This window comes from Acipenser ruthenus, chromosome 10 (genome assembly GCF_902713425.1).
Source record: "Acipenser ruthenus chromosome 10, fAciRut3.2 maternal haplotype, whole genome shotgun sequence".
Classification (NCBI taxonomy): Eukaryota; Metazoa; Chordata; class Actinopteri; order Acipenseriformes; family Acipenseridae; genus Acipenser; species Acipenser ruthenus.
In genome coordinates this window covers 19,133,755-19,146,114 of record NC_081198.1, presented here as the reverse complement: position 1 = coordinate 19,146,114, position 12,360 = coordinate 19,133,755, and the positions used below count along the sequence as shown (strand labels likewise).

The window sequence follows — 12,360 nt, the reverse complement described above, 5'->3', positions numbered from 1 at the left end:
GGGACAGCGCAGCACACGCACACGCACATGCACATACACACGCACACGCACCTCCACCTCCACCTCTATCACCAACATTAATCCTACTCATTCTCATTAACACTCGTGAACACCTATTATATACACCTGATACACCACAGAGAAACAGAAACTATATCTACAGTCTTCTCCTTTTTGTACACAGCACTTGTGGAGTTTAATAGTTTTGCATCAACAAAATAAATAGAATATTTTTTCTAACTTAAAATGTTCTTTCATTTCAACTACTGTTTACCCAAACACAATCTTTTAAAAGAGAGATTTTTGTTTTTTTAATCATCAGCAGACACCTTTTCTTTGTACAGTAGTATGGTTTCCTTGTTGGCTGGGTCAAATTCTGCATCCGTCAGTGCGGGCTCTAACTTTTTTAATATCTTGGTAAAAAAAAGGTAAAATATCTTGTGTAAGCTCACAAATATTAAGTGGGCATAAAAAAAATCCCCCAAAATCACTCAATCTTGTAACAGCAAAGTTCTTTTTACAAACCAAGCTCAACAGTTTGGCTACAAGCCTCACTGTTGAAGACCAGTACAATACTATCTACTTATTCAAGTGAGAGATTAGGGCACTTTACATCATCCATAATAAAATCACCACTGATGCCACATTGAAGCGATGCGAAAAAAATAGGATTTGTGTCTATTTTGCGATTTTGTCAAGTGACAGCTAGGGAACTGACCAATGACCAATCAGAGGAGAGTCACATGTCTCCACTGGTGTGAAAAGTAATGCTGCAGCGAAAGTACCTTTTATCGCAGGACACGCATCACGTCTGGTGTGAATAGGCCTTTAGTCTGATAGATGCTTATTATTATTATTATTATTATTATTATTATTATTATTATTATTATTATGGAAAAAAAAGATTGGATTAATTCTTATATATAGTTAATTGTCAGTATAGCACCTCACAGAAAATGTGTTTTGTTTTCATTGTAACGTGCCTGTTTAAATATTTAAACAAAAACTATAACTACATTATGGTACTATGAATAAATGCATGAACGACAATGTGCTGTAGTTATTTTTATTATTACACATGTATTTATTTAGAATGCAGTTACCTGGAGACAATGAGCATTTTTGCGTCTTCCAATACAGTACGTAAAATAAAAGCTGGTCGATCCTGACTGGATATGGGTTGAGAAACTAAACGAAACACTACTTTTTTTTACTTTTTTCATTTGGTTTTATATAATATTAAACTCTTGCAACTCATGAATACGGAACACTGATCAAACCGCAGTCGCTGCACTTTCCGGTAACAGCAGTGGAGTGTGGGATGTGTAGTTTTTAGAGCCTTGCTAAGAAATGATACAATGAACTACAACCCGAGGCTTACAGTCAAAAAAACGCTTGCGTGAGTTAGAACTTATCCAGAACACTTTGTTTTTGTTTTTCAGATGACTTTATATTTGTAGCTGACAGAATTTTAATTTCTGACCAGTATTTGAGTTTGTGAAAGCATTGGTCGCACATTTGCGCCTAAAACTAAATTGAATAGGCAACCACATTTGTATAGCCCTGTGTAAGGCTGACACATAGCATCACAAAGGTATTTCTGCTTTCCCATCATTGTGGCTGAATAGTTGCACACAACTCTCACACAGCTTATATAGCTCTAGTAGGTCACATGACAAAATGGGACGAGATACATTTTCATACATTTCAGATGAGGGGACTTTTAAACTGTTGTGTGATTTACGTTTTTAAAGCAATGGAATTCATTTGTAGCCATGCTTGCTAAAAGCAGATTTAACAGCTGGTGTTGGAAAAAATATTTTAATAGTATTAAATACACACAGCACCAAGTGCAATCAATTAGAAGGGTAGCAGACATGGATCGTTTCCTATGGCTGTGTTCTTAATACAGTATGTATTTTCAATCATTCCATAGTAAAAGCACAACAAAGTGTAATAAAGCACAATGAAAGCTTGGTAAAGCACAGTATGGTAAAGCATATCAGAAACATGAAATTATGATAAATTACAGTTTAACAATGGGGGAAAAAGCATGGGAAAACGATTGCTTGTGCAATATCAGTGTGTATTGGTTTGTACCAGCGCTTGAACCCTCCATGGTGACCCTGCCCCCTGCTGACAGGCCGTGCTGTGTCAAGTGTTTCTAATTTGTTGTCAAGCATTTGTGTACAAATAAGCGAGCACGTTTCTGCGGTAGAGCGAGCATGTCGTTAGTTTAATCTCTAATCACTGCTTGTTGCCTAATCCCCCTGCCTCACAGGCACTCACACACACACACACACACACACACACACACACACACACACTTGTTCACACAGGCGCACGTTTGTCTGTCTTTCATCTTGCAGGGCCTTTGTTTGTGACGAGCTGCCCCTGAGCCCTCGACATGAGCAGGCCAAGAGGCTACTGGAGAGAGCCCGAATGAAGGCCCGAGCACATCCTCTGAAGGCTGACCACAGCATCCTGCCCTTCAAAAGAGACTGCCTGTAAGTGACTCTCCTTTCATTCCTGTGTTTCTGTATTGAATGTGCGGTGATGTGTGCTGGAGAAGCAGTCCTTACATTCTCACTACAGTATCTGACGAGGCTTTCAGGGGAATGCCTGAGTATGAGACGGACAGAGGCCTCCACAAAGGTTTGTGGGAATATACAGGACTAGCTCTTCATCTACCAACAAAGTAAAAACCTGCACTGGTCTGTGGTGCCTGTTTTACCCCAATCAGACTGCTTACTTACTAAATATCTCTGTGTACCAGTCTGAGCTGTCAGTCACCATTGCAGAAATGCATTATTGGGGGTAAAATGAACAACAAATCCACCCAGTCATTCTGCATTAGGAGTAAATGGTTAATATTTGAGGAGACACTGCACTCGTGGGACAGAATGCTTTTTAAGTCTTTTGCTTATTTTTTTAAGGGCCCTAATGCGCTGAATGTGTCTGTCAGTCTGTCTGCCACACACTACATGGTGCACATGATAACTGCCTTGATTTTGAAGCAATTTTCACCTGCTTGTGATCAGACATGGCAAGCCTCTTTTACACAATGCACTTGTCTCGGCTGAAGAGGGAGGATCCCAAGGGATACCCATTTATTTAGGGAACCAGAGGGTTGATTTGGGGAATACATGTGCTCCATTTAATTAGAATGGAAACTAATGGTTCTACAATAAAATGTTCTGTTTGACATGTTTAACGTTATTATCCCCTGCTTGGGATGCATGTAGCATATACATATGCATGTCACTATTTTTGACATGTATGGACAGAGTGCTAATAGATTGTGAGAATCTGGGGATGTTAGGAGGTGCTTTTTGTTTTGCTGATACTCTGATCTTGTATTGTGCTCGGGGTCTAAGTTACTGACATACTTGTTATATTCAGAGGTGGTAATGGGCAGGGGAGGCTTATGTTCTTCTCTTGGCTATACATGGATAATTAAAGTTACGGAGACCTATTTCAAGCTCAGTTTTTCACTCACAATCATGTTTAATTTGACACTGGAATCTGATTCCTGGGTGACTGTTTGCTGTATTCTTCCATAGCCTTCTGTGCACTGTGCTTCATCAGAGAGCTGGCGTCCTCGTTGATTTAGCTGTGGGCACAGAAGCTTCCTCTCTGTTTGAAGTTCTGGCCACTGTCACTATGTGAACTAAACAGCCAACAGCTTCCTGCAGCAATAGGGGCATGAATGTCGTATGTAGGCTCTGTTTTTGCTCACAGATTCAAATCTTAGTTTATATATTTGGTAGTTGTTTTTTTGTTTTTTTACATTTTACAATAAACACCTATAAAGCTAATATTTCTAGAGAGGCAAACAAATGTGAGCCACAAAATAATATTTAAAACCATACGGTGCATTGCCCTTGAAATATCTTTACAAAATCAAGCCTGTTTTTGTGATTGTGTTTTATCATTGTTGATTGTCTGTTGTCTTTACAGTCTTGCTTCTCTTAGTGATGGGATGAAAGCCCAATAAAATTGCCTGATGCATTTCTTTCTTGTGGGCAAATAACATTGTGTAATGTTGAAATATAAAGCTGTCATTTCAACATGTGCTTGTGAGCTATGAATCTTCTTAAATGTGTAAATGTTTAAACCATATGGGGCACTGGGCTTAAAACTGTGTAATTGATGTATTTACTATTATTATGAGTGACTTCTTTTTGTGGTGCTGGTAATTGAAATGAGATGTCTCTCTGTGTGCAGGGAGTCTAAAGGTCCTGGGGCCCCACTGCTGCGGAAGGGCCTGTCAGGGAGGGAGGCGGTGTCGTCTGCGTGTGGGAACCTCAGTGACTCCTCCAGTGGGGACTCCGGCTGCGGGCCGCGGCGCAAGCAGTCCCCCACCAGGGTGCGTTTCGAGGACGAGTCGGCCCAGGATGCAGAGGTGCGATACCTGGAGAGGCTGCAGCAGAGGAAGAGGGCAGCGGAGAGAGGCCAGGGCGTGCTGGTCTCCAAACCAGACTTGTCCTCCTACATCAACGGATCCCCGACCAGGAGGGAGCCGAGCAAGAACCCAGAGGGAGCTCCGCTGTGGAGCAAAAACAAGAGCAAGGGCAAGAGCAGGAACCACGGCAGCCCAGAAAAGTGTCCCCCTCCCGGGGAGCAGGGGAGCCAAAAGTGCAATGCCTGTGGGTCTTTCATGCCTGGCTACCAGACTAAAGCATCACGAGGGCAAGCCTTGTATCAAGCAGAGGATGAGATGATTGAAAGAGTCCAGGATGAGTCTTATGTCAAGGTGATCCCGTATTGGGTTCCACCTTCTAATCACAGAATGAGGACCGAACGCATCAAGGAGACTTACATTGGAGAGGTTACCTCTATTGATGATGTGGAGTCACCCCAGGGAGATGCAGACCCTGCTAACAGTGGGGATAGCGCCGCAAATCCACACAGCAGCAATGGGATTGTGGACCCCACCGTACACTCTCTTGGCAATAATAGGAACTGTAGTCCTGACTTTCCTGTCTATACCAATGGGGAAACCCATCATGGGAAGACCGTTGTCAAATGTTCTGCAAGCCAAAAGTCACTGGTTCCAACCCGGCCCATGCCCAATGGTGCTGAGAAGGATGCAAACACAGAGTGTTGGAAAAGGCCTGTTAATCCCTATGGTTTTGATCCAGATAGCGTACCTTCTGGTTTGTCTGTGGGCCAGCCTAGTCCCCCTCCCTCAAAGGAAATGCCCCAATGTGAGACCACTCTCCCAGGCTCCAATTCCAATGCCAACACACAGCCCAAAGTGAAGAAATCAGCTCTGAAGTCTGGCTCTAAGAGTCACATTAATGGCCAGCATGTAGTGAAGGTGTTGCCTTCCCCGCAGTATCGTCTGATCCACCTCGACACCGAAGATCTCGACCCTCAAGAGACACAGAGCAACGACTCCATGCTGTCTGCGAATCACCATCCCGACACATTAGAGCAGTGCCGTGCTGTGAAGAGCAGGGAACATGAGCGCTTTGAGGACACAGCCAGCCCCAAACCCTCCAGTAATAACCTCTCCACTGAGCTCCAGCCACTGAAGCAGAACAGTGCTGCACACAAGACAGGTAAGCATAGTGACTACCCGGACCCTGGCAGGTGCTCATGAAATAATCTAACTTTTTAGAGCATCACATTAGCTCTGCCCCTCCCGAACCAGATGTCATGTTTTGAAAAATATGAGCAATGCTCCTTTCACCTTTTCACTGGCAAGGTTAACCCCTGTACGTGTTTTATTAAAATCTTTATGTCAACATTTACTACAACAAAAATTTAGCACAGCCAGAGAAGACTGGCATGAGGTATACACTTTAAATTCAAAATGCGCTGCTACAAAAAAAAAATGTATATAATTTGCTAGAGATTAAGCTGTTTTTCTAGAAAATATTAATGTTACCACTGCTGATAGGGGTAGGCTATGTTAATGTACAGGTAGTGGACAAATAAATGGAAACACCTGGGTAAATGAGGCACACCAAGTATATTGAAAGCAAGGGCTTCCACACAGGTGTGGCTCATGCGTTAATTAAGCAAATAACATCCCAGCATGCTTAGGGTCATGTATACAAATGCTGGACAGGCCTGGTTGCCTATAATTATGGCTAACATGGCTGCAAGAGGAGACCTCAGTGACTTTGAAAGAGGGGTGATTGTTGGGGCGCATTTGGCAGGAGCTTCAGTGACCAAGACAGCTCAACTTGCTGATGTTTCACGAGCAACAGTGTCTAAGGTGATGTCAGCATGGAACTCTGAGGGAAAGACATCATCAGCAAAGGACAACAGTAGACGGAAGCGCATACTCCAGGATAGTGATATCCGTGCATTAATTCGAAGTGCAAGGCAATACAGATGAGCAACTGCAGATCAATTGACTGCAAATTTCAACCTGGGGTGTGAGCAGCCAGTTTCATCAAAAACGGTCCCCCGAGAACTCCACAGAGCGGGACACCATAGTGGCCCAACGCCCTGTTAAGTGACTTTACATTGGTGTTTCCATTTTTTTGTCCACTACCTGTAGCTGTTTTAATATTGCTAGTGTTAATAGGAGGTAATTCTATTTAAAGCCTTGGTTTGTACTCTTTTAAAGGGGGTAGGAATTCCACTGCCAACAGCAACACTGACTGAAACGGCAGTTCCCTGTTGATTGCAATTCAACAGGGAAGTTGAGTGCAATTCAGTGTTTATCATAATTCTCTAAGCAGTTTCAAAACAAGGTTCCGGAGGTCCTGAGGGAAATCAGTTTCTTTGTAAACAAGCAGTTTGAATGTGTGCATTTGAATCCACTTCGCCTGGATTTCATTGTGAATTAGCTGAGCGCTTTGGGGCTCGTGCCAGCTAGCAGCTGGGATTCTGATTGCTGGCTCCTTTCTTTCTTAATGGAGCCCCAGATGCATTTCAATGACAGCCATACTCGTCTCCAGTCTGAGTGCTACAGGAGGCTGTGTGGTCCAGTGGTTAAAGAAAAGGGCTTGTAACCAGGAGGGTCCCTGGTTCAAATTCCGGCTCAGCCACTGACTCATTGTGTGACCCTGAGCAAGTCACTTAACCTCCATCTTTTGGGTGAGATGTAGTTGTAAGTGACTCTGCAGCTGATGCATAGTTCACACACCCTAGTCTCTGTAAGTCTGCTAAATAAACAAATAATAATAATAATAATAATAATAATAATAATACATGTCTGATATTTTGATCTGTTTTCACTGGGGGGTTTCCTTGCGTTTTAGTGTTTATCAGTAGCGCACAGAACACTCTAATAAATCAAACTCTGCATGTCTTTCTGATTCCAGGCCGGTGTTAGACATGACCGGCACCCAGCTTGTCTCCTCTTTGATGCTCCTGTCACACTCCAGTCTGTGTGTCAGCTGCTCAGAAACAAGTACATTGAATATTATTGTGTGAAGCAGCAAAAGCCTGTGCCTTTACTGTCGCATAAACAATGCTGTTTTAATGTTTCAGTGTAAATAAGACAAGTGCTGAAAAATAAACAACGGAAATGAAGATCATCTTTACAGCATCTCTTTAGTCAAAATGAGTTTACTGTACAATCTGTGTGTATAAACACAAATATCTTCATTTATCTCAACTAAATAGACCATTTATGTATTTTCTGGAATAATGTAGTGTGTAGAGTGGCAACTGTGAGTTAGTAAATGGAGAATCTGTATTCAAAACCAGTTACAGCAGGGACCGCAATTATAGTTGCACACCTCCTAGTGGTATTTTGAAACCACATCAGAAATGCATCTTTTAGTAGTCTTTTCAGAAGTAACCCAGTGGTTGACGACTGATTATTGCAGCAATAGTTAGTAAAAAAACAAGAGGATGGTGGAGAACACACATAACAGGATATTTAACATGTAAGAAATGAAATATTGTGAAAGATAGGATAGAAAAGATGCCTTTAAGACACAGCACAAGTTTCTGAACCGAAGGGGCGTATTTAATCGGTGCACCTTGTTTTACAGCCTGTCAGCTGCAGTCAGACGAGAATGTGTGCCATTACCCAGAATTCCAAGACACCTCCCAGCATTCCCAGCCACTGTCTAATCAGGACGCATCACACGAAAGAGCACCGAGGAGAGAAAGGTCAGCAGACAGTAAAGCCATTTCTGAGTAAGTCTGAGAGGGAAAACTGTAAGAAACTCAAGTAAGAAACATACAGGGAAGCATACTGGCGAAAGCCTTCATCGTTTCCTTTGGGAAGGGTCTAGTTAGCATACTGGGGTATCATTCTTCCAATAGCGGCCTCGTCTCATAGCAGCTGCCCTGTACATGTGCTACCATTGCCCCACAGTACAGAACCATTGCCATTATATTGCCACTGTCTGTCTGCACTGTCACTGGTCCGGGAACAGAATTTACTGGCTTGTAAAGAAAATATTGCTTCACATGTGGAAAAATAGAAAAGTTAAATCTCCTTTTTTCAAGTTGTGCAGTCGACAGTATCTGATACAAATCTGGTGGCTATCTTTTGCCGCTTGTTGTTAACTGATCTGTTTCAACTACTCTTTGAAGTCTTCCTTCTTTTCACCAGATCTGAGAACTGGTTTGGTTTAAAAAAATACTCATAAGGGCCCCCGAGTGGCTCACCTTGTAAAAGCAGAGCCGCGTGGTGTGCAGGTTGTCCTGGCTGTGCGGAGTCGGCGGTCTTCACTGGGAACTCCGAAGGGAGTGTCGCATTGACTCTGGTGCTCCCGTGAGTTAGGGAGGCAAAACCAGCAGAGACTGTTTCTGTTCATCAAGCCACAGCGAATATTACATATGGGAACGATCATTATGTGAACCTAAATGAAACTATTTCAACTATAGGCCTACTAAATCTGTGCTTTGGATTTTCTGCAGCGGGAAACCCAGATCAGCTGTTCAGAAGTTCCTCTCGGCTATCAGTCAGAACACAGTGAAGAAGCTGGGTCGAGGACGCTCCAGCAGCATGGAGCACCTGAGCTCTGTGCACCAACACGGCAGCAAGCTGGAGAAAGAACCCTCTCTGCAGTCCCTGCGCCGGGTCAGTCAGCTCAGACAGTGCTGGGCAGTGCATGCACTGCAGGACTTTGTATTTCATGTCCGTGCTGAGGGTTCATAGCTTTAGAGGGCATTGCTGTCTGCTAGCTGACCTTGCCAGGAAAGCTGGACACAGTGTTGTGTGGCAGCGAGTGAGAGATTCCTGGGTTGTGGATGGAAGTTCAGAGGTTTCTAATCTTCAATAGTAGTACTAAAAGAAACTTGACAAATTCTTCTCAGTGTCTTCAGTGTAAATTCAATGACAAACATTGCCACTAGATGTCTTTCTCAGTGTCTTCAGTGTAAATTAAATGAGAAACGTTGCCACTAGAAGTTTCTCAGGGTTTTCAGTGTAAATTCAATGTCAAACCTTTCCACTAGAAGGCTCTCTCAGTGTCTTCAGTGTAAATTCAATGACAAACATTGCCACTAGAAGGCTCTCTCAGTGTCTTCAGTGTAAATTCAATGACAAACGTTGCCACTAGAAATCTTTGTCAGTCTTCAGTGTAAAATATGTATAACAGATCAATGTGATACATAATGATATTATTACCAGGAGCTTGCCACAATGGACTCCTGTTATATCTTTGATAAGTTACATTACCTAGAGGGCTATTAAACAGGCTGAAATATAAAATTTGAAATTAAAGCTTCAAGGGACTCTTTTGGTGCCATTGATGAGTGCTGTTCTTGCTGTTCTCCACTAGGTGTCTCCCTTCTCCCAGCTGAGGAAGGCCTCCTCAGTGCAGAGCCTGCCTTCTCTGAAGAGGAAGCCGGACCGTTCCATTTCTTACCTGGTGGGGGAGCCAGCAGCTTTTAGTCTATCACTCAGGTACACAGCAACGCAGCATTAGGCTTATAATGATAGGAAATAAATACTGAGCATGAGCATCTGCTGAAACCTAGTGATTCTCCCATGACTGGGGAGGGTTAGACAGCAGCTCTGACAGACTGTGACAGGTAGGCAGGTGTTTGACTGGCAGGTGCTTCCAAATCCAATACTAGTGCAGTCCTCGTTGTCATGGTGGCTCTACACCCTACTAACAGGGTTATAGTAAAATATATGAATGTGTTTCAATATGAACAGCATTGACATATAATATATATATATATTATGCATTTATTTGTCATTCAAATCACAAGAGTGTTTGCTTGAGTCAACAGAACCCTTTTATGGAATTACAGCCTTATATGAACAGTAGGGTGTAGTTTAAGTGTCATAATTAGTTGAGTTATCACTGAAAATGTGACTTGAATTTGAATACATTTTGTCTTGCTCCTCATTAATCAAGATCATTTCAAACCTGGCCTTGGTTTTCTGATTTGACTGGTTGTTTGTGTTTCTAACTACAGGTGGCACAGCACAGTCTTCTAATCTTACAGGTGTTATTCCCACAACAGGAAATAATAAAGCTGTAAACTCCTACGTATTGTATAACATACAATCAGTACTTAGAGTTGATCTCTTTATAAATTCATTCAGTGCTGTTAATTCTAGTTGAACTTTCTCCTGGTGTTTGTGGGTCGAATTGACTTTATTCCCAGTACTGAAATTGCACAAGAGCACTGAAAGGGTGAGCTAGAAAAACTTGCCACCTCTTTTGTTTGTCAACTAATTTAAACAAGGAGTTTTATTTGTGTGTCTGTGTCTGTGTGTGTGTCTGTGTGTGTCTGTCTGTGTGTGTGTGTCCGTGTGTGTGGGCAGGTTTATGGAGTTTTGTTTGACGAGTTAGGAATAGTAAATAAAAATATAGTGGAGTCAAAGTCCTCATAAACACTATAAACAAACGTGTGTGTGTGTGTGTGTGTGTGTGTGTGTGTGTGTGTGTGTGTGTCCCTCCCCTGCCTTGCTGCTTGTTTGTGGTTTTGTTCAACTCATGACTTGGTTGCATGTTTGTCTTGTTCAAGTTCCTCGTTTCAGAAGGGTATTCCCATTGGTTAATCCACTGTCCAGTACGGTCACAGTGTGAGCTCGTATTGCACGCTCTGAATATACAGCTTCCTGCAGACAACACCACAGAGCCAGCTTCCTCTCCGGGAGTGTGTGAACTTCTTTCAGCAAGGCTTAGATGTTTATAAGCCTGTGTTGCACAATTTAAGAATTATTTCAATTTGCCCCAATTACCTGTGTGTGTGTGTGTGTACGTGTACAGCTATGACCAAAAGTTTTGCATCACCCTATGCAATTAACTAATTTTGCTTAATAAAGTCGAATGAAACCTGCTGAATAATATATTGAATTTCATACTGCTTTGTAGTTTTCCATATATTTAACAAAAAAGCAACAAAAATGGAAAAACGTGACATTACAAAATCTAACAATTTATAGTATTTGTGTATCTACATTGCATATATGTGTATGTTCCCGACTTTTGAGATTTTGAACTGCAACCTTTTCTTTGAACAAAGTTTTTGTTACTGAATTTCCAGTGTTTTTTTTTACCTGAATCTACTACAGTATCAATTTCTAAAGTCTTACACACGTGGAAGAAAATATGTTGTACAGCAACCCATGAAGTGGAGACCACACAGAAAAAGGCAACCAGCCTGGTATAATGCAAGAGAAACAAGACTGTTCTAAGAGATCTAAGTAAAACACTGCATCCCAACACATTTTTTTGTTTTTCACCCAGGGTCAGGGACATAAAAATGTGAGATCAGCTACCTGAAGTGTGTCAACTGGCTCATTACAGTCTTTATGAAAAAAATCTGTGCACATGACTTATCATACACTACAGCAATCCAGTAATGAGACCAGCTTTGTTTTTGTATGCAAAATTTTTTAACTGCAAAAACATGCTAGTTATCATCTATTAGTGAAACATATTGCAGCGATCCTGTTTCCCGCAAGCAGGCGCATCACACAGGGCGAGGCAATCCACACACAGGCGGAAGGCGAGCGCGAACCCGGGACCTCTCGCACTAAAGCATAGCGCCGATACCGCTGTGCAAGGAGCGTATATCGTGTATATCGGGCTTATGTCTTTGTGTGTGATTACGTCACCTACCAGCCCTACTGCTGCCTTCCCCCGTGCACGTTACAATATATAATACTCCATACAGCATACCACGTATACAGTATCATGAACATGAGACATAAATGTAGTATAAATATTACAATTGAGTGCAATTTATGCATTTGAACCCGAAGGAGCGCTATTAGAATATGGATCCGTTAAAAAAAAAAAAAAGTTTTTATCCTGATTTTATTAACTAGTTTGTGTTGCTAAGCGTTTACCTCAGTATTCCATGAGTAATGCGATTTTCTCAGTAAACATCCGTGGTCTGTTCAGGTTCTTTCGGTTTAATCAAAGTGGACCATGTAGTCTACTTCCACTACGGTGTAAATAGCAACTTCAT

General features: G+C 42.1%; 1 protein-coding gene across 4 annotated transcripts in view; it reads left to right on the top strand.

The window, feature by feature from the left end:
• Positions 1-12,360, top strand: part of si:dkey-121a11.3 (uncharacterized protein KIAA1614) — a 53,105-nt gene that overhangs the window by 30,844 nt on the left and 9,901 nt on the right. For 3 of the 4 annotated variants that reach the window (XM_059031929.1, XM_059031930.1, XM_059031927.1), the window contains exons 4-8: positions 2,370-2,507; positions 4,228-5,567; positions 7,965-8,112; positions 8,842-9,004; positions 9,708-9,832. In XM_059031929.1, coding sequence (XP_058887912.1) covers positions 2,370-2,507; positions 4,228-5,567; positions 7,965-8,112; positions 8,842-9,004; positions 9,708-9,832 — 1,914 coding nt within the window. The remainder of the gene's footprint in view (positions 1-2,369; positions 2,508-4,227; positions 5,568-7,964; positions 8,113-8,841; positions 9,005-9,707; positions 9,833-12,360) is intronic. The other variant, XM_059031931.1, reaches the window with a different exon arrangement.